The sequence below is a fragment of the Epinephelus lanceolatus genome, chromosome 22 (assembly GCF_041903045.1).
Source record: "Epinephelus lanceolatus isolate andai-2023 chromosome 22, ASM4190304v1, whole genome shotgun sequence".
Classification (NCBI taxonomy): domain Eukaryota; kingdom Metazoa; phylum Chordata; class Actinopteri; order Perciformes; family Serranidae; genus Epinephelus; species Epinephelus lanceolatus.
This window is the reverse complement of record NC_135755.1, coordinates 6,818,533-6,840,388: the sequence shown is the minus strand read 5'-3', so window position 1 is coordinate 6,840,388 and position 21,856 is coordinate 6,818,533. Positions and strand designations below refer to the sequence as shown.

Sequence of the window (21,856 nt, the reverse complement as noted above, 5' to 3'; positions counted from 1 at the left end):
TCTCTGAGAGGAAAAAAAATGGTGGTATACCAGACAATGATCACACACACACACACACACACACATAAAGCAAAGACTGTAATGGTAAGGACTAAAATTATAACAGCACTCATGAAAAATGGAAACTGAGGAAACACTATCATAAGCGGGGAAACACCAGAGGCAGGTGAAAACTCAGAATAGAAAACAAATTTCGATCCATTAATAAATAAGTAGATAAATAAGTTGAAATAAATAACAAAATAGAAGATTATGACAGCTAACAAACAAATGCAATAATAATAAAAATAAAATAAAATTGACTAAAAATTAAATAAAATAAGATAAAATTAAATAAACTAATATGATTTAAAAATGAAATGAAATGAAATAAAATGAACCAAAAATAAAATGAAATAAAATCATTTAAAATTGAAATAAAATGAACTAAAATAAAATGAACTAAAAATGAATTAAATATAAATAAATTAAAATACAATGAACTTAAATAAAATGAACTAAAAATGACATAAAATAAAATGAACTAAAAATGAACTAAAAATAAAATAAAATGAAGTAAAATTAACTAAAAATGAAATAAAATAAAATATAATAGACTAAAAACTAAATAAAATAAAATTGACTAAAATTGAAATAAAATAAAATCAACTAAAAATAAAACAAAATGCAGTTCAATTAAAAGCCAGGCTAAAAAGGTAGGTCTTGAGTTTGCCTTTAAAATACAGCATATTCCACTGTCTGTCAGTCTTTATACTGTTTTTATTCTGAGGATCACAGGAGTTCATTTGTGCTTCTAACAGTGTTCATTTTTCAGAGGAAAGAAATCTGAACAGGTTGGAAGAGTCAGTGCACAGTGAGTGTGTACTCCCCTCCAAATCTGCTGTACCATCCGTAAGTGAAGCTGCTGCCACCACATCTCAGCAGGAAACAATAAAGAAGACCACGCATGAAAAGTTAGTCAGAGAATTAGATGAGCATACAACGGAATATCAGAGGGAAGAATGTGAAATGAAAATGAGAATGTTTGGTATTTATTCGGAATGAGAATCACAAACAGGTTTCTCATTTGGAATGGCGTGATTTTACTTCTAACTTTTGTTTTGCTCCAAAAATGAATCTGTATGAAATATAATTTTATGAGCATGTTGCTTAGATGTTTATTTCTGAACTGACAAAGTCTGACAAACAAAAAAAGGTTCACTCACTCACTTCTCTCAAGTCACAACTTCTGCATTTGTCCTGTTGTGTGGCTCCCTCTAGTGTTACAAAAGTGACACTAACCTAGCTTTTAGTTTTTATAACCCTGAAATGTCATTCAGAGTCAGCGGGACAAGCAGGTGGTGGATTAGACACGAACAAACCCACAATAATCTGATTTCAGATTTCATAAATGAAAGTATTTTTAAAGAAAAAAAGGAGATACAGGAACATGTGTCACCACATGATTTGCAAAACAGTGGAGGCCAATTTCCTCCAGTACGATAAAGAAGGATCCTGAAAGTCATTATAAGACATTTTCTCAAAATAATGGCTTTGTATCATCTTTCATTATTTTTAGATGTAAGGTCATTACTTTGAGATACTAAGTCACTATTTAATATATATATTTCGAGATTGATTCATTATTTAAGATGTTAAAACATTATTTTGAAAAATATACTCATTATTTTTGAGTAACTTATTCATTATTTTGAGAATGAGTAATTATTTTGAGATGTTAAAACATTATTTTTGAGAAATTTTCGCATTATTTTTGAGTTACTACTTTGAGTTAATTTTTCTCATTTTCTTAAAGATACCAACTCATAACTTTGAGAAAACTTATTATTTTTGAAATAATAATTTATTATTTTGAGAATCTTTGTCAGTATTTTGAGATTGATTCATTATTTAAGATGTTAAAACACTATTTTAAAAAATGTTCTCATTATGTTTGAGTTAGTTATTCAGTATTTTGAGAATGTTTCTCTTTTTTTTTTAAAGATACTAACTTATCAATTTGAGATAAAATAATTTTTTTTAAGAAATGTATTATTTTGAGATGCATTATCTGTGAGAAACTTTCTCCTTATTTTTTTAACATTCATTATTTTACTCATTTTTTTTAAGACACTAACTTATTATTTTGCGATAACTTATTATTTTTGAAATAATAATTCATGATTTTGAGGGGTTTCTCTTTTTTGAGAAAGTCATTATTTTGAGATACTGAGTCATTTGTTCACTCCTGATTAGACCGCTTCCTCCAAGATTATATAACTCCACCCTTCAGGCCTGTGACTCTCTTTTTCCCTCCAAACACGCCGGGCAGAACAAAGAGAGCACATGTGCTTCACCTTTATTTATTTTGTTAATCCTGTCTGTATTATTTAAAGTTAACAGATTGTTTTGTGTTTATTGTTCTAAGATTCTTGACTTTAAACTGTTGTTAAGAAGGAAAAAGAGTGATGGCATAGTGGATGCATTAATGACGTGACTTATATGATAACCTAATTTCCTAATATTATTCTTATCATAATTATTGTTTAACAATATGCAGAGCTGTAACGTTTTGTTTTAATATTCCTTTTTATTGACAGAATCATCTAACAACAACCACCATGTGATACTGAGTCATTCTGAGAAAGTTTGTCATTATTTTGAGAAGCTAACTCAGTATTTGGAGAAAGCCTTTAATTAGCTAAACATACTAAGTCATTCTTTTGAAATACTACATCATTTTTTGAAATGCTAAGCCTGATCCTGTCAAGGAAGTTTCTCCTTACAATGACTTAGAGGATCTGTTTTTTTTATCACACTGGTGGAAATGGCTTTATATTTTGAAAGCAGTCTTTAATGTGGCATGCTATCATTTGGGAATGGAGATGGGGATGTCATTAGCTTTGTAGGGATTTGGTCATAAACCAAAGTACTGGACAAAGAGCTTCCCCTTGGGGAGTCATCTGATTTCCGTCATTGCTAGTGTCGGCCAACTGAAGCCTCACGAACCCTTGTCTTTACTTTCAGAGCACACTAGATGGCGCTCTTGATTTGCAGAAAAAGGCTCAAGGAATGGCAGTCCAGTGTGCGGTCTACCTTTACAAAACCATCAATGCTAACCATATGGTGGTGCCAGAGGACAGTCGGAGGCTCACCACAGTTGATACTATATTCATCGTTAGGGGGATGTAAATGTCTGAACCACATTTAGTCACAATCCATCAAATAACTGCTTAAATATTTAATACTTAAGTCTGGAGACATGATGGACAGACTACATTGGCATTGGCTGTTGACATGATGAAGACCAATCAAGAATTAATCTAAATTCCTGGTTGGACATCCTCACAGACCAAAGTAAACATTTGACTTAGGCCTCTGACATTCAGCGTCACTTCAGCTTGCTTCTCAGGTCCTAATTTTCTTGCTGGCGACTTCTAAGTTCTGCTGTGAGGCGACTAACTTCCTTTTCCAGATGCTCATTTTCTCGCTGGCACCTTCCAAGTTCTGCTGTGAGGCGACTAACTTCCTTTTCCAGACGCTCATTTTCACACTGCAGACATTTTTCTTGCTCCCTGGTGGACCCATCAACCTCATCTGAGAAAGAAGAGTGGTTGGTGTCAGATTGTATGCTGTATTCATGGGGTATTATTCTTAAGTGTGATATTTTGTAGCAACCACTGTCACACACACAGGTGACGAAATTCAGTTAAAGATAAAAATGAATCTAAATAAATTACCAATGCCGATAGTCCTTCTCACACACTGACGTGTCGATCCTGCAGTACGGATAGATGCATTAACAACAAAATAATTATGTTTGTGGCGACATTTGTCTCGTAAAAAAGCTGAATGACTTACCGTTCATGTACAACACAATCGCCAAAATCAGTGCGAGAATAAACATCAAACTAAATATGAAAAACCCGATCAGTGCATCCTTTGAATTTTTCAGTGCAAATAATTCTGTGTAGACATCTGGAAAAGAAAGAAAAGAAACAGATCAGAGGATGGATTAAAGTGGTTTGCTTTATAATCGATCTTGTTAATCAGTGGTGTGCACAGGGGGGGCCCAACTGTTGAAAAACGCATGCTAAAGTGCCCTCGTGGGAGCCAAAATGCGCGCTAAAGTGCCCTCTTGGGAGCCAAAACGTGCGCTAAAGTGCCCCCCTGGGAGCCAAAACGTGCGCTAAAGTGCCCTCTTGGGAGCCAAAACGCACGCTAAAGTGCCCCCCTGGGAGCCGAAACGCGTGTTAAAGTGCCCTCGTGGGAGCCAAAATGCGCGCTAAAGTGCCCTCTTGGGAGCCAAAACGTGCGCTAAAGTGCCCTCTTGGGAGCCAAAACGTGCGCTAAAGTGCCCTCTTGGGAGCCAAAACGCACGCTAAAGTGCCCCCCTGGGAGCCGAAACGCGTGTTAAAGTGCCCTCTTGGGAGCCAAAATGCGCGCTAAAGTGCCCTCCTGGGAGCCAAAACGCACGCTAAAGTGCCCTCTTGGGAGCCAAAATGCGCGCTAAAGTGCCCTCCTGGGAGCCAAAAGGCGCGCTAAAGTGCCCTCTTGGGAGCCAAAACGCACACTAAAGTGCCCCCCTGGGAGCCGAAACGCATGTTAAAGTGCCCTCTTGGGAGCCAAAATGCGCGCTAAAGTGCCATCCTGGGAGCCAAAACGCGTGCTAAAGTGCCCTTTTTTTTCTTTTCGCCCCTGCCCTTCAAAAAGTCTGTGCACGCCACTGTTGTTAATCCTGTTAGTGCAATTCATATATTCTGTATGTTTCTCCACAGTTGATTGTTGATGGGATTTTTGCTGTTGACACAGCTTTAAATCCTGGTGAAGCAAAATCAGTGATTTATTTCTAAACAATTTATATATGTTTGAAAATAGTTAATTATTCCTAAGTTACGTTAGTTAATACTATGAATTTTCAGTAAAGAATAACAGTTGAAATGACGCTAAATAACCTGATTTCCATAGTCTACAGCCATAAGCAGCGCTATGTTAGCATGCTATAATGTTATGTTGAGTAATGTTTACACATGTTAATAGGAGCTTGTAAGTATGTTAACAGAAAGCAGCTTGTATTGTGTTATTGATTAGCATGCTGTTAGCATTAAGTTCAGCTGAGGCTGCTGGAGTTGTCTTATCATGAAATAAACTAAAGAGGACTTGCAGGGAACAGTGTAACTTGTCTGCCTGGATTGTCTGATGCTCTGTTGTCGAACTGTACAGGTGAAATTGTTGTTGACCATCATCTTCACTGTGATTTTGCTGGAGACAGAGTAGTATTCATTGTGCTCTGTGTTGTCGTCATGATGAGGGATGATGTTTCCCTTTCCGTCCCTCCACTCCATCTCAGGCTTTGGGAACCAGTTCAGGGCATCACACTGAAGAACATTACTAGTGCCCTCCACAGCAGAGATTTTTGGCTCAGAAACAGCACCTATAACTGAGGAATAGAAAACAATTTCGGGGTTTGAGCCAACATGGGCCGTTAAAACTTGCAGGCTGCAAAGGATCAAGACCTCTGACGGTTTCTGACACCTGCATTAAAGATAACAAACAGGTTTTATGAAAATCGGACAGAGACGCTCTTCTTTAACAACATGGTGGCTTCCTATTGGTCAGTTGCACAAACATTTTTGGGACAAGATTCAGTGGCTTAATTAAATATATCCATCTGATTTGGTGATGTTTGAACAAGCTGTCATTGATTTCTGGCTGAATTTTGCACAAGGTCAATGCACTTGTTTGGAAGTGGTGGTGCCCCCTATTGAGGGATTTCAGTGATTCAATGAGTCATTTCAAAATAATTTTATTCAAGTGGCTCAACATCATTGTGAAACATAATTTGGGAGTTTTGTAATGATTGGATAAACAATTTCTAAATTATAGTCTGATTTGTGTGAGGCCACGCCAGTTTATTTATTGATTTATGATTGATTTAAATGTAACTTACAGGGGTGTGTTTCAAGTATTAATGTGGGTATACAGTATATAGCAAATTTTGTGATGATTGGCTCAGTGGTTGTGGATTTAGTTGTGTTTATGTAGTGAGCCACGCCCCTTCTGAAGTTCATTGGTCAACATTTTCAAAATGCAACGAAATATAAGCAGGCTTTTTATTATTTTGATAAGCTATGTCCAACAATGACTCACAGAAACTTTGGTGTAAAACAAACCCACGATTTAGGAGGAGATGACAAATATGTCATTTTCAAAAATTTCAAAAGGCTGAAAATCTAGCTGCGCAACTTTAATTATGCATAGGTGTTTTTGTAGAGCACATTGAGCTAGACTTTTGTGTAAAATTTCAATTCAATCGGACTTACAGTGTCAGGGGCATGGCCTTTACAAAATTTGTGGACCTTTATTACAGCGCCACCATCAGGCCAACTGGGGTGATATTTCCTTGGCAGCATTTGCACATGACATCCAATCATTGGCAAAAAGTTTCATGTATCTATGACGCACTAGCTGATGGGAATTCATGAAAACATTCCTGAAAATTTTTTACAAATTGACACAAAAACAACAAAATTTCAGCCCTTCAGGCCTCATTAAAATGTGTAGTATGTCATAATTGCACCAACACCAATGCAACTGGGCTGGACAGCCACAAACCACAGGCTGAAATCCATGTAAAAAATAGTTTATTTATGTTATTTATTTAAGACATCTGTGCACAAAAATAAGGTTGCTCAAAGTGCAAAAAGGGAAATGAAAACAGCAGCAAATGTTTCAGTCCTTGACTATCATCAGTGCTACTGACATGAGTGCTTCACAGAACAGATATAACCACCGACAGATTACTACAAGGTGTGATGAATCTATCAGCTGGTGAGGCGTCTAACTTTATCTTTTATCGACGTTACACTGATGCCAATTTTTTGATCTTCAGGGGAATTCAGCACTTCTACTATTCGATTTTTACATACTCAGATTACACTGATTGACGGAACACTCTCGTCATCACTTTATGTGAAGCCCACAGACAAGAACAGTCTTCTTCATGCAACTTGTTTTCACACATTACCACTGAAAAGGTTTCTGCCCTGCAGCTAACTTTTACATATTCAACAAATTTGCAGTTATCGTGCTGATTTTGAGTTGGCGGTGAAAAAACTCCATGATCAGTTTGTATTAAGGGGCTACCCTGAGAGCTGGCTTAATTTAGCTTTATCCAAAGCTCGCTCCTATGCCTCATCCACTGGGCCTCCCACTATAAAAAACTTGATCAGATAATTTTATAGTCCTATCACCAAAAAGCAATCTAAGATTAAGAAATGTATTTCTAGTCATTCCACTCGTGTTATCAACTTTATTCTATGTCCCTGTGGTCTGCAATATGTCGGCAAATCCAGCCAGCTACTGCACTCAGTTGGCATTGATGTAGTTAACCTCTTTTTTGCACTTTGAGCACCCTTCTTATGCACGGATGTCCTGAGTAAATTGACTAGTTTTTGCATTGATTGCAGCTCGTGGACCTCTCTGTGGTATCTCCTCTGTCATCCTTTCTTGTTTATCCACTGTACCGACGCACCCAAGACAAACTCTCTCGTTGCCCTAAGTAGGAGAGTCTCACAGCAGCCCTAATACTTTGATTAAACACATTGGTCACACAGAAAATGTAGAGCCATTCTGCAGGCTTACCCACTTGGATGGAAGTTTCCAGATTTGAGGGCACCAGTTTGCACGTGTAGCTCCCTTCATCCGAGAGTTTAAGATCACTCAGTTTTAACGATACGTTGCCGTTCTTCACTTCATGTAGAAACAAACTCGTCCGTTGTTGGAAGGATGGGTTTTGCTCGTCATACAACTCCCGCCCCTGACGGAAAACATGGACAAACTTGGACTTCAGGTCGGATCTTGTCCACTCCACTGTCTTCTCAGTAACACTCCTTGCAGGTTGCACGCTACACGGCAGGATGACATGATGACCAACTAACCCTACGACCGGCTCCGATGATCCGAGTAACTGAGGCTCACCTAGAAAGAGCAAATAAACAAGTAGATACATTTCTACCTTAATAATAGCTACTTCTAAAAGTTAAAGAGGTTACTTGATTTCAAAGTATTTCATTGATTTTGTATTGGACGTCCACAGACGTATGGAAGCTGCAAAGAACTTGTGAAACAAACACTCGTCATGCTTACCTTTGATAGCAGAAAGCAAAGTTGTGAGCAAGAAGAGTGTGGCCCAAGCACGCAGTCCTCTCAAGGTCATCCTGCTTCTGTGTCGTGTGTGAGTGAGTGATGGATGAAACCGATCACTGATTCAAAGTCTCTCATGATCCACTTAACTATCTGCACATCTGCTTGTCTCGTCATTCATCAGCATGTGGCATCATGTGGCTGTTTTGTGTCTCATTATCTGCGAGTGATTTGCAGATTATTAGACCAGTGTGTCAGCATTACAAGCATAGGTAGTTAAAGTTGTGGTTTGCATGGTATGTGAACCATTTGCCTTCCCCCTTTTTTTTACAGTTGACTATTTGATCACACAAATAAGGAAGAGGCTGACATGGTTTCCTTTTCATATGTGCATGCTAAATAGTATTGAGACTCAAATCTTCACACTGTGAAGACATTCATTATTCATTTGTAGTTGAGTAGCCTAATTGATCTGACAAACAAAGAAAAAGCTTTTTCTCTGTGTTGACACAGAGAGGGGAATGAATGAAGCAGATAAGAAGTGAAGATTATGTTTATGTAACCATGCTGCTGACTGGGCAGATCTGTATCAGCAGGCACACACAGTACAATTCCACACAGCAACCATTTACATACAACAGAAAATTTATGAATGATAACTCAACAGAGGCAAAACTATGATGTATGTACACAGCAATCAGTGAGAGGTGAGGGTGATGGGTGTGAGGAAAATGTAGAGGGAGGCAGGAGACTGATACTGTCATACAGGACAGCTAAGACGTTATGCTAAGACATTCATTAATCTGTATGTGTCAAGCTCCAAAAACACTGCACTTCCCATAATGCAGCGCCATAATTTCTTGTGCCTGTTTTGTCAGCTGTGAGATCAAACTTGTTTTATTGGCCCCATGGCCTCTGCCAAGGCTTGTGTGTGTGTGTGTTGTTGCTATGTCGGGTGTGTCTAGCACTGTTGCTGGTTCCTGGTTGGTTAGAGCAGGTCACCATCAAGGAATTGGAGGTTGGAGGCAGCTGGCTATTGTATAATCATCCCATCCTGGTAGTCTGCCGGCTCCCTCTGCCCTGGCACCACCTTGTTTCCACGTTGGACTTTTGATTTGCTGCATACATCAGTTAGGTCCAATCCCAATACCCCCCCTTGTCCACTACCCCTTAGCCCTTGGCCCTCAAAATGAAGCAACGGGTAGGGGCTGAAATCTTTCCCTAGGAATCAGGACACCACTCACTACGTCACTGCGTTGGTTATGTTCACGCATACGTAACTATTTTAAACAGGAAGCTGCGAGCCATCTACATTTCCAACCGGCATCTACAACGGAGTCTCCAGCTAAGTTCATCCTACCAGTTGTTGCATTTGCTGTATTCATCATGCTTCGTTCGACAGGGGATTTCTGCTAGCTACCTAGCTAACCAGCTAACATCATGAGGCAGCACAGTTATACTAGCTAGCGTGTAATTGTTATGTGAAAAATCCAGATGACAGACGCCAGATAGTGTGAGCTAGCTAGCTAGCTAACAAGCAACCTGATGACAGTAACGTTAGCAATGTATGAACTTTTTCTCCCGTCTCTTGCTCGCTGGTAGCCATGGCGACGTCTACCCCTCGCTGGCAAGTCAGCATCTGAAATTCCTCGCTCCAAAGGGCTAGTTTCATACCCACTACCCCTCGTTATGCCCCCTACCCCTACACGCAAAAAAGAAATGGGACACCCCTACCCTTTTGTGGGAACGCACAAATCTAGGGGTAGGGCCAAGGGGGGTATTGGGATGGGCCCTTAAGTATTACTTTAGTTAGCCTGGCAGTACCTTTTCCTGTCAGTTTCATTTGGTAGACTCTGTATTTTGTTACCATTTGTTAAATTGATTCAACCTTTGTTAAATAGAAAACATTTCTTTTGGTTATTCCCTCATGTGTGCTTGTCTCAGAGCCAGACCACAACGCACGTCACTGAGTCATGTCTTGTGTAACAAGAAGAGGAAAGATCCAGCTAAAATAGGAAGCATTGTACTTTGTGTTTCAACTGGGACCTTGCATACAGCACCATGCCTACTGAAGAACCCATTTTGGAAGTTTTGGATTTTTATGTTTTGTTGTGCATGCTAAATGCCATCTGAAATTAAGTCCTCACAGTCTTTTGAATGTTCATCACTTATCCCTTGTGGATTTTAAGATTTGGATCCAAATGATTAGATTTAAGTTTTGATCTGGACATTTTTTGTTTGTTGTATGAGCCACAACTATGAACACATTTACAGAGACTGTTGTGTGAAAAGTAAACTTCCACTGATTTCACATGATCTATTCAACCTTCAGACTGTTTTACAACCCATGAACTCAACTAAAACGTGCGGTTGTCACACTGACACCAATGCTACCATTCTGGAAGTTGAGATTTGAGGGCTTCGACGCGACGTTTGAGCAGGGAGAACAGCCATTGTTACCCAGTTAAAATAATGTTTGAACACACTCTCTGAAAGCGCCACATCCTCTGCAAGAAACAAAGTGAAAAAATTTCCTACAAGATGAAATCTTTAAATATCCCTGATAAAGTGAAGTCCCCTTAAAGTCCCCTCCTGAGTGAACCACACAGCCAAAGTACAAAATGGAATCAACTACTAGGATGAACTTTTACATATTATAAAATATATGTTTTTACATTTCTTAAAAAGGAAGAAAAAGAGCAGGTGATCATAAGGATAAAGAACTTGTCTTAAAGCTTACCTTTGACAGCAGAAAACAAAGTTGTGAACAAAAAGACTTCAGCCAGACCATACAGTCCTTTCAAGGTCAATGCTGTGTCTGTGTGGTGTGTCAGTGAGTGAGGGCTTTGTAAGACTGATTACTCAAATCTCTTATTCTACACCATCTGCATATTTTCTTGTCCTGTCATTGATCAGCATATGATCATCATGTCATCATCTTTGAGGAGCATTTTTTCCTTTCTCTTTTCTCCTTCTGCCATTCATCATTATTTACACTGGTCACACCCGTCTGTGTTTACAGAGGAAGGCAAATTAACTGACTTCCCTTTTTTCACGAGCACTGTCAGAATTGTGTTTATTTTAGCCATGCTTATGCAGATTTTGATCTGGTGACAGCTAGGGCAGTTCTCAGCAAGCACAGTGGGGGAATTCCACAGAGCAACCGTTTCAATACAACAGAAATGTATTAAGCCTTTGAAACCTGAGCAAATTGGTTTGGTTTCTTTCAAAAACACGGGGAAGAAGGCAAGAAGCAGTGAAAGAATAAATGACCCTTAAAAATAGCATCAAATTATTGAAAAATAAGATTCAAAAATTCTAAATTAATTGTAAAAAAAATAAAAATAAATTAAAAACAAGAAAATTAGTAAAAACATTATAATAATTTTGTAACCTAATTTTATATATATATTAATGATAAATATAAATATAGTTTTCTTCATGCTTTAGCTTTTTAAAAAGAATTTTCTGAATCTATTATTTTTTTGCAATTTGTAAAACATTTCTTAACGAGTTGCTCATTGCCTTTTTTCCCCATGTCTTTGAAAGAAATCACACCAATTTGCTCAGAGTTCAAAGGTCTGAATATTTTTGAAAGATGCCTGAAAGCACAAGAAAAGTGATGTTGCTCCGGGTTTTAAAGGGTTAATGATAACTCAACAGAAGCAAAACTATAATGTATGTACACAGCAATCAGTGAGAGGTGAGGGTGATGAGTGTAAGGAAAATGTAGATGTTAACTTAAACTTCCTGTGGCGTGAAACAAGGTAAAAGTCAACACAATCGTAACCAAACGCAAAAAGTTGCCTTCTTGGAGGGAGAGGAAGGGAGCCATCTTGACCTCGCCTGGCCTAAACAGGTTTCCAGTAGGTGAAGCCTATGCTTCAGTGACATGGGGGGAGCCAGGCAGTCATAGAGAAACTGAGACAGGAAACTGATGCTGTAATGACTGAGCAGGGCTGTCACACTGCCAAGAAATATCTGCAGATAATTTGTAGTTGAGTAGCATAATTGATTTGACTCTTTTGGAATTTTTTTTCCTGTGCATGTTAAATGATACCATTTAAAAGCAGTTAAAAACACTGTGTTAATCTTTAGTGTTTATTGTTTGGGCCTAGCCATCTCTGTGGGCCGGCCTGTGCCGGTGTTGAGTTTCACACCGAGTAAACAGAAAAGAAAAACGAGAAAGGACACGTTTCTGACTCGATGTCCTGTTGGGAGACAGGAATGGAAGAGTCCCAGAGCAAAAGTAAAACTAAAAGGGGTTCTGCCAGGACACTAAAATACAAAGATAAAAATAAAGTGCCAAAAGGCGCACGAGGCAAATATGCATATAATCAGACTACTGGTCCTGATCCAAATCAAACTCCAAAACAATTTATGGTGCAAGTGTTCATTCTTTACTGAGCCTTTCAGAGACTGACCCTCAGGCCTGGACAGACTCATCATGCCCTCAGTTAAGTTGCATTCACACCAGGATAGTCCAGGGGACTCAGTTCGATTGGGCGAGGAAGTGGACCAAACCTCCTGGACAGTTTCAACAGCTGCTCGTTCGGGGGAGGTTATGCCCCAAACGAGCACTGACCAGGAAGAAAAAAAGCATTAGGTAGAAGAAAACTTGGCTCATCGATTGGCCAGGACGGAAAACGGAAATCCATTCCCTTCAGCCGGCTTGGTCACCACGAAAACACCAAACACCAAAATGCAATGTGCTCTACGTCCCTTCCTCTCTTTCGTTCACTTCCTCCCAGCGGCAGTGTGTGTCCGTAAGATGCTGAAAGATGGGTTGATTCAGATGACAGTAGAGGATATTTATACCTCCCGACCAGGAACAGCCATGGTGGGAGTCAGGTTGCCTATACATGTATTCGTCTCATTCTAGTGAATGCAATTTCTCATGAACACCTTGGGGGAATTTCTTCAGATTTGGCACAAACGTCCACTTGGACTTAACAATGAACTGATAGATTTTGTTGGTCAAAGGTCAAGGTCCCTGTGATTTTCCACCTGTCTCATTCTCCTGAACGGGTCTTGGGGGAGTTTTCTCAAATTTGCCAAAAAACTCGGACTCAAGAATAAACTGATTGGAATCAACACATTCTCGCTCCAACCTCGTCACATGCTGACGTGCTTGGTCATGGACTTCCCACGTCCACATACGACGTGACAATTTGAGACACAAGTTCTCCCTGTAACATGCATTGTCTTCTTCCATAAAATACTTCAGTTTTCACAGGAAATTTAACATTTACATACAGTCTCTTTCAAAATAAAAGCGCTACATTGGCACAACACCGCAAATTGGCCTTTTTTTTCTTTCAACAACAAAAGCACTTTGTGGGTTTAGGAAAAAACAACAGGGTTTGGCTTCAGTATCTCACGGGACACTTATACTGCTCCCTCGGGTGAAAGTCAGTGTTTGTTGGACCCGTCCACCACAGCTCCCACCCGCCTGCTCCATTAGGACATTTGTTGCCTTAACTTTCATCCTTGTCCTGCTGCACTTCCTCCTGACGCCGCTAGACACTGTTAAACTATAACAGCAAACAGCCACGTATCATGCCGACATTAAAGGACACCTTTTGTCGTTGGTTTCTGACGCCGCAAGTCACTGCCCAAGCGCCAGATTTCAATGACTTCTGAGTGAGACCGGGCTCTTACAATTTGGTGGTCAAAGGTCACTACGACCTCACAAAACATGTGTGTCTTGCAAATATGCAGGGACCAATTAGGAGGGGTTGATTGAGATGACAGCAGAGGATTTTTTTTTTTTTTTTTTTTTTTCTACAAATCTGTCAGCGGCAAAGAGGCTGCTGATGTGTTTATGGTTAAGACCAGCCACATGATGCTTGCTCAAGCCTCTCGCTCTGACCAGCAGGTTGATCGGACGGGAGGAACTTGTGGGCTGCAATGATGTTACGCAGGCAGATGATAGCAGCAACAGAAAGGCAGAGACAAAAGTCAGAAAGGGCTGCACGTCTGCAGATTTTGTGGAAAGCACCATCTAGCTCTGCCTGCCTGATTTCCCCAACTCTGATTCATCATCTACCACTTGCTTGGTTAAGTTGTAGATTGTGATTTGTGATATTAGGCTTTATGGGAAAAATTGAAACTGAAATTGAATAGAAGTTAGTATTTGTACAGCCTTTAGAGTCAGACTTTGTGACTGTGCTATAATGAACTGTGAATAATCTGTAAAGCACTTTTGGTAGGTAGGGTAAAGTAGCCTCGGTTAGCTTTGAGTTAACCTTCTCTCTCTGCCGACTTGGTTTTAACCTCTGCCTGTTGTACGAATTAAATATTTTGGACTTTTCTATTGTCTGCTATGTTTTTGACTCTTACAATACTTGTTTTGCTTTGTTTGTTTGTTTGTTTGTTTCTGCACCAGACACAAGGCAAAGTTCCTTTTATGTTAAAGCCTACTTGGTGATAAACCTGATTCTGAACTTGTTTCTACTGCCCCCAAGTGGCGAAATAAGTCAGTGATTGTAAGTTTAAAGAAAAAGGGTGTCCTTTTCAGCCCTTGAAACAGACTCAGAGCAGTGACTCAGGGTATCCAAGAGAACTCAGACCCTTCTGAAGCGAACCATACTCGGTTTGCTTCAAACCCACAGTACAGTTCACTTAACCTGTGCGTTGTAAACACAAAGCGCTCCAGGTATTTAGCCAGCTAGATCACACGCTTGCAAGGACACAGGACGAGACGTAGTTTGGTCCACGGACGATACTGCATGTCTCTAGATGTGGAATGTAGAATACATCAAACGGCATCAAATGGAACAAGACTATTGTTATTGTCATCAGTTTCACCTGCGCTTTTCCTCCTGTGACAAGTCAAAGTGTCAAAGCTCCGTCTCGTGGAGTAATCAAAGTAACTGAAGGCATCACTGAAGAGTTTTGTAATTGCTGTTAAACAACTCACTATGAATAATACTTAGAAAGAAACCGTGAGGATCAGTCAGTAGGGTTTTAAATTCAAGACACAATATAATTATGGATCAAAACTGATGGCTCAGTGAGGTCACGGTTTGACTGTTTTCCCGTGAAGATTGCTGCAAACGTTTTTGTTGTTTTTGCAAAGTGTAGGTGGCAATGGCACAGACGTTGGGTTAGGTTGGGTGTCGCACATGTCAAGGTGGTTTGTTTTTTTCACAGCTCCACAGAGGAAGTGGTGAGCAGACCCCGTAGACGTCCGCCATTTGTCAGTCAGCAGTGAGAAAGGATGAAGATCGGTGTGTTTTATCTCGGCTTTTGTGAGTAACCATGTCTTTTTGTTTGTGCTTTGACTGACAGTATCAGAAAGTCTCGGACTCAACAGACTGACGTTTGTGGATTAATATTCCTGCTTCATTCATGTGTATGTGTCATTTTCCTGCTGTAGATGTTTAAGGTTGAGCTCATTTCAGTTCCTTATATCTTGTTGGATAGTTTAATCTATAGCGAACATATTTTGTCAGATCATCATATGTTTGTTGCGTGGCTGTCCTGTAAGAACCACGGCTCTCCAAAAAGTCAGAAAAACAGCCTGTTTTCGGGTTTATTCAGCTTAAGAAGGAGGAGAATTTTCATTGCATCCTTCACTTTATCACAAACATTCCAGACCAGTCTCCAGAGGAAAATGTGTACGTTTCTGCAAAACCACAACTGTGTCACATTTGTACATTTCACATGTATCATTTGAACATTTTTAAGTTGCGTAATATATATGCTACTCTTTTTTACCAACACATTGCAGAGTTTCCCAGCTGCGTTTCAGCCACCGACTCTTGGTGTTTTTTAACCAAAACTGGGAGTCTTTAGCGTGACATTTCAATGTTTCCCAGCAGTGTTTGAGCCATTGAAACAGGGTGTTTTTCATCAACCCATCCCTGCTTTTCCAGCAGCTTTTGTGCCCCCAAAAGTGGGTGTTTTAACCTAAAGAATGATCTTTTCCTAACCATAACCAAATGCTTTTTATGCCTCAACCCTACCCACATGTTAGTTTCATCATATTCAATACAAAACAATGTATAAATGTAATATATCCATGTATGTTTTTTTCTGGGGTTAAACACTCAAAATCAACACATGGTTTTTCCTGGACAGCAAGGGGATGAACAACTGTAATCTGATAAACAATATTTACCTCTGATATGGAGTGGAGTAAAAGTATAAAGTGGCATAACATGGAAATACTCAAGTAAAGTCAAAGTACCTTGAATTTATACTTAAGTACAGTACTATGTAAATGTACTTAGTTACATACCACCACTGTCAATATTAAGTATTATTTGAATCTTCTCTTTTCTCTCTGCTGTGTGTTTTTTAGGTGTGCTTCATACACTCACCTCATCTGCTACCAATAAAGAAGGTATTGAACTCTTTCTGAACACTTATTATTCACTTAGTATAAACTTGATTCATATATTTTCTGTGAGATTTCTATTTCCTGAAGATTCTGACAAAAACTGCCAACCCATGCATTTCTGCTGCTTTTAAGGTCCCCCTCCACTTAAGAATGTCTTCTTGCAATGCTTATGTTCCCTAAAATGTCCGACTTTGACTTACTGACTTATACCTGTGCAAAGTTTGTCACGAGAGAGGTGTTTTCACATTCCTCCTGCAGTTTGAGCCAGATTAGGTACGCCACTAATATGAACACCAAGCACTGTCTAATATGGGAAACACTTACCTCCGGGGGAATAAACTTCAACACAACACCGCCAAAGAAACAGGAAACCTCTAGCACAGAGCGGACTTGTCAGTATAGGCAGCAGTGTTAGCATTAGCATTGTGAAAATTTTGTTAGCAATCATGGCAGAGTGTTTTTGGATGACCTTCCGCCATCTTCCAAAAACCCCATCGCAGCAAATGTTGTACGTTTCACAACCCCAAACACCATGGTGGCAGCCACTGCCAGTTAGCCCACAAGCTAACAGGCTAACAAACAAGATGGTAACTACACTTATCATTTTGATATGTCTGCTAGCTGCTGATTTTGGTGCAAAACAGACTCCTTGTATGAGTCTGGGTCTGAGTGAGGCTCAGACATGTCTGGCTGAATCTCTCCCCTGTTTTCTCTAATGCTTATGCTAGCAATCTAGCAATCTCTTGTTTGTCAACCAAACAGCGCTGGAGAAACCGCCATTCAATTCAATACATTTTATTGATAAAGCCCAAGATCACAAATCACAATTTGCCTCAGAAGACTTTACGGCATACAACATCCCTCTGTCCTTGGACCCTCACAGCAGAAAATGAACAACTCCACAAACAAATCCCTTTTAATGGGTAAAAAAATGGTAGAAACCTCAGGAAGAGCAACTGAGGAGGGGTCCCTCTTCCAGGACGGACAGACGTGCAATAAGTGTTTTACAGAACAGATCAACAAAATTAATGTACAGTGATCCAAAAAATCAGAAAACAAAAAAACAAGTTAAAAAAAAATTAATAACACAAACATATCTGGCGACATTATGTTTTCCGGTCCATCTGTCCGTCCCTTTCTCGTGAGCGAGATAAGTAAAGAACACCTTGGGGCAATTTCTTTAAATTTGGCACAAACGTCTTCTTGGACTCAATGATGAACTCGTCAGAATTTGGTGGCCAAAGGTCAAGGTTACTGTAACCTTACTTCTGTCTCATTCTCCTGAAGGTGACATCTTCAGAGCGCCTTGAGGGTATTGCTTTAAATTTGGCACAAACATCCAATTTGAGAGCGGACTAATTAGATTTTGGTGTTCAAAGACCATGGACCATGTCCGTCGCATTCTTGTGAACGAGGTATCCCAAGAAGAAGAAGAACCCAAGAATTTATTCACTAATTACGACAAAACTTCACACTAATGTCTAACAGGATAAAATAATGAAGTGATGAGATTTTATATCCAAAAGGTCAAAGGTCAACTTCACTGTGACATCATCATGTTCTGCATAAAACACTTCTCTGGTCATTATTAAACGTCATATCTCAGGAACAGAAGGGGAGACATTTGGTCAGAGACTGAGTTGGTGACACTGATCTTGAAACTTTGCTGATTGTATAGATCTTCTGTGTGTGAAGCTTCCATGTTTTCACTGACATGGATGTAAACTGTAACTGTGGTAATTCTAGTTTCAATTTTTTTCCCTTCAGTCTTCATACAAATGACTCCCAGCAGGTCCCAGTTCTTTCAGTATGAGCGTGTCTCTCTGAGCTGTGAGGTCTCAGCTGGAGGCAGTCGGCTGAGGAGGAACACAACCACCAGAGGAACTGAGTCCTGCCCGTACGGCTGGGGAGCTCTGAATGGCTCCACCTGCACCATCACCACACTGTACGTGTCAGACACTGGACTCTACTGGTGTGAGTCCGAATCAGGGGACCAAAGCCAGACTGTACACATCACAGTAACAGGTATGGACTGATGGTAAAATCTGGTTGAAAAAACTTGCCCGAATATGCACAGACATCCCTGAACATCTGAATCTGTTTGACTCGGTTCAAAAGGAAATAATTTACCTTTTTCACAGTGTAGTATTCGTGTTGTGTGTGTGAGTGGTCATGACACAAACGACAGTTGGAAAAAAATATATTGATGTGCATATTAATAGCATAAAAAAACTGCCTGAGTGTGTGAAGGACTTCAGTCTTGTTTGTTAAGACTGGCTTGTTTCTGTCACTCAGCTGATCCGGTAATCCTGGACAGTCCTGCTCTTCCTGTGATGGAGGGAGACGCTGTGACTCTGAGCTGTACAAACAGGAAGACTTCCTCCTCCAACCTCACAGCTGATTTCTACAAAGATGGCGTCTTCATCAGGAGCAGCTCCACAGGAAACATGACCATCCACAGTGTTGCCACGTCTGATGAAGGACTCTACAAGTGTAACGTCTCTGGAGCTGGAGGATCAGCAGACAGCTGGCTGACTGTCAGAGGTGAGGACGTAATTCTGATCTGCTTACAAACAGATTTGTTCCTACTGAGGCTCATAGATTTATTTTTAATGTCTGTCACATTCTTGTGAACACAATATTTCAAGAAGGCCTTTGAGGGAATTTCTTCAAATTTGGCACGAACATCCACTTGGACTCAACGATGAACCGATTAGTTTTTGGCAGTCAAAGGTAAAGGTGTCTGTGACCTTGTCTGTCTCATTCTCGTGAGCACAATATCTCAAGAAGGCCTTTGAGGGAATTTCTTAAAATTTGGCACAAACACCCACTTGGACTCAATACTGAACTGGATTTCCATGGTCAAAGGTCAAGGTCAGAGTGACCATGCATCCGCTGTATTCTCTTGAACCAGATATCACAAGAACACCTTAAGGGAATTTCCCCAAATTTGTCACAGATGTCCGCTTGGACTCAATGATGAACTGATTAGATGTTAGGGGTGAAATAGTCCTTTAAACTCAGAGAGAACGCGTGCATATTTGTCATTTTGTTGTCATTTAACTTGTGCAATGAATTAAAACTGCAGTGTCAGACCCTGCAGCTCCTGATGCTCCTGAAGCTCCTGATGCTCCTGATGCTCCAGTGATGTCCGTCTCCAGACTGGTATGTCATGTCATCGTAGGGACTCCGTACCTGCTGTCCACCATCATACTGGGACTCATATACAGAGACAGAAGAGGTGAGAACCAAACACAACTGACTGCTGCATTTGTGCATCTCTTCTTTCTTCGTCATGTTTCTTCTCCACGTTGCAGCTGCTCAGCTCGTTGCAGAGGACAGACGACATGATGTCATCATGGAGGTGGAATAAAGGACCAGACCGCACACATATTGAATATTATAATGTCTATGTAAGCCTGTATTACATTTTATTTGTGTACTTTTTTTTGTCCCTGGCTCACAGAAGAATATATATTTACCAAACCAAAGCAAACCAAAGCATTAGAGACTCTAACTGCAAGCCAATAATGTGGTTTAAAAGGGAGAATGTCTCTGCACTCACAGGGGATCAAACAGAACTATAACAGCACCTGCAGAGGAAGAGAAGCTGCTTCTTGCTCGTGTGGTTTTGGTGGTTTGAGACTTTGCAGACTGCTGTTTTTTTAACATGTGAACAGTTTTTTTGTTCACATTGTCACACTCACATTGTCTGTCAGAGAGAGATCATGACATATGCTGAAGTAGAGCATGCTACTGTTAGTCTAGCCCTGCTGTGCGGTCTAGAAATATGCAGATTTTTTTGTTCTTATCCTTTCTTTAACAATGCATTTTCATCAAGGTTTCATTTACATGTATACACAGCAGCACAGCAGAGACACAAATGATCCATTACTGCGTTTCCAGCGGCTTTAGAGGCACCAAATGTGGGTGTTGTTCAGTGACCTACTGCTCTTTTGCAGTGGGAGTAGTGCCATGTAAAGTTGTTTAATCCAAAACATGATCTTTTTCACACCATAACCAAGTGTTTCTTGTGTTGCTGTGCATCATAATATACACATGTAATGTATCCTGTGGTTCGCAGAAACGTACAATGCCAGCATTTATTCAGTCAGTTGGGTTGAATCTGAAAAATTTTCCAAAAATTCCTGGACACAAGACACTTGGATAATGGAATTTTCAGAGGTTTGCATTTGTTTTATTAAATTTTTTTTTGCCATCTTTCATTTGGATATATTTTTTTAGCGCTCTGCTTTCCTCAAACTTAAGAGTCCACCCCAAATCAAGCACACGTTTCCTCTTACCTGTCGTGCAATTTGTCGGTCTAGATAGTTTTGGTGCTGGAGATATCGGCCCTCGAGATGACTGCCTTCTCTCCAGTATAATGGAACCAGATGGCACTCTGCTTGTGGTGCTCAAAGTGCCAAAAAAATACATTTGAAAAACTCAACAATATCTTTTTCCAGAAATCAGGATCGGGTTACTCAGGATAATCCACAGACCTTGTTGTAAGCAGTTTCATGTAGGAACTATTTTCTTTCTACCTAACTACACCCGCCAAGCAATCATGCATCCACAAGCTCACCTAGCACCACTGCTAGCCAATCTTACAGCTCAGCAAAGGAGGACGTCATATATGTTTCCATCTCGTGCTGTCATGAACCTCTTGTCCATGAGTAGATGCACGCTTCCTTCTGAACAGTGATATGGTTGGTAGGTGTACTTCAATTGAAAGAAAATAGTTCCTACATGAAACTGCTCACAGCGAGGTCTGTGGATTATTTTCAGAGCATTTCATTTAAGTGTCTGATAACCTGCAGTCACCCTGGTTACTATCATTCAACCTTCATTTATTGCTGTTATAGCTTCAGTTGGTCAGCAGGCGGCGACAGAAACACAGTGAGTTGGCACCCCGCAGCTCCCTGCTCACCATCTGCTGGAGACTGGTGGACTTCTACAGAAAGAGGGAGTCCTACATTTCTGATAAAAGCATGTCAGATTAACATGATTATTCTTATCTCGTTTTATTTTGTTAAATACTTGTACATCTTTTTTCTTCTTGACTGACGAGGCCTACTTGTTTTAAACTACTGAATAAGGTTGTGGAAATGGGGTAAAATGTTGTGGGAAAGGTTTTGAATTTTTTTTAATAAAAATGTCTGAGAACCCTGAAGTTCATACTTATTACCTCTGAATCAGATTTAGATACAAAGTGGTTTTGTGGTCCCAGTAATAAATAAATAAATGACATCTCTAGCAGTGAGAGTCATTTGGAAATCCCAGTGTGTTGCCTTTCTGATGAAATCCTTAAGTGATTTCAGTGTTTTTAATCTCTCATTCTTAAAGAGATCGTGGACGCTTACAACCATGAAATGTTCATCATTC

At 39.9% G+C, this 21,856-nt stretch overlaps 1 protein-coding gene across 3 annotated transcripts in view; it reads left to right on the top strand.

Moving 5' to 3' along the window:
- LOC117245948 (Fc receptor-like protein 4) overlaps window positions 1-21,644 on the top strand; it is a 44,680-nt gene extending 23,036 nt beyond the window's left edge. For 2 of the 3 annotated variants that reach the window (XM_033609578.2, XM_078163998.1), the window contains exons 2-7: window positions 15,280-15,377; window positions 16,433-16,474; window positions 18,239-18,496; window positions 18,767-19,015; window positions 19,560-19,712; window positions 19,789-21,644. In XM_033609578.2, the coding sequence (XP_033465469.2) occupies window positions 15,347-15,377; window positions 16,433-16,474; window positions 18,239-18,496; window positions 18,767-19,015; window positions 19,560-19,712; window positions 19,789-19,844 (789 nt within the window). In that variant the 5' untranslated portion in view covers window positions 15,280-15,346 and the 3' untranslated portion in view covers window positions 19,845-21,644. The remainder of the gene's footprint in view (window positions 1-15,279; window positions 15,378-16,432; window positions 16,475-18,238; window positions 18,497-18,766; window positions 19,016-19,559; window positions 19,713-19,788) is intronic. The other variant, XM_078163999.1, reaches the window with a different exon arrangement.
- The last annotated feature ends 212 nt before the right edge of the window (window positions 21,645-21,856 follow it).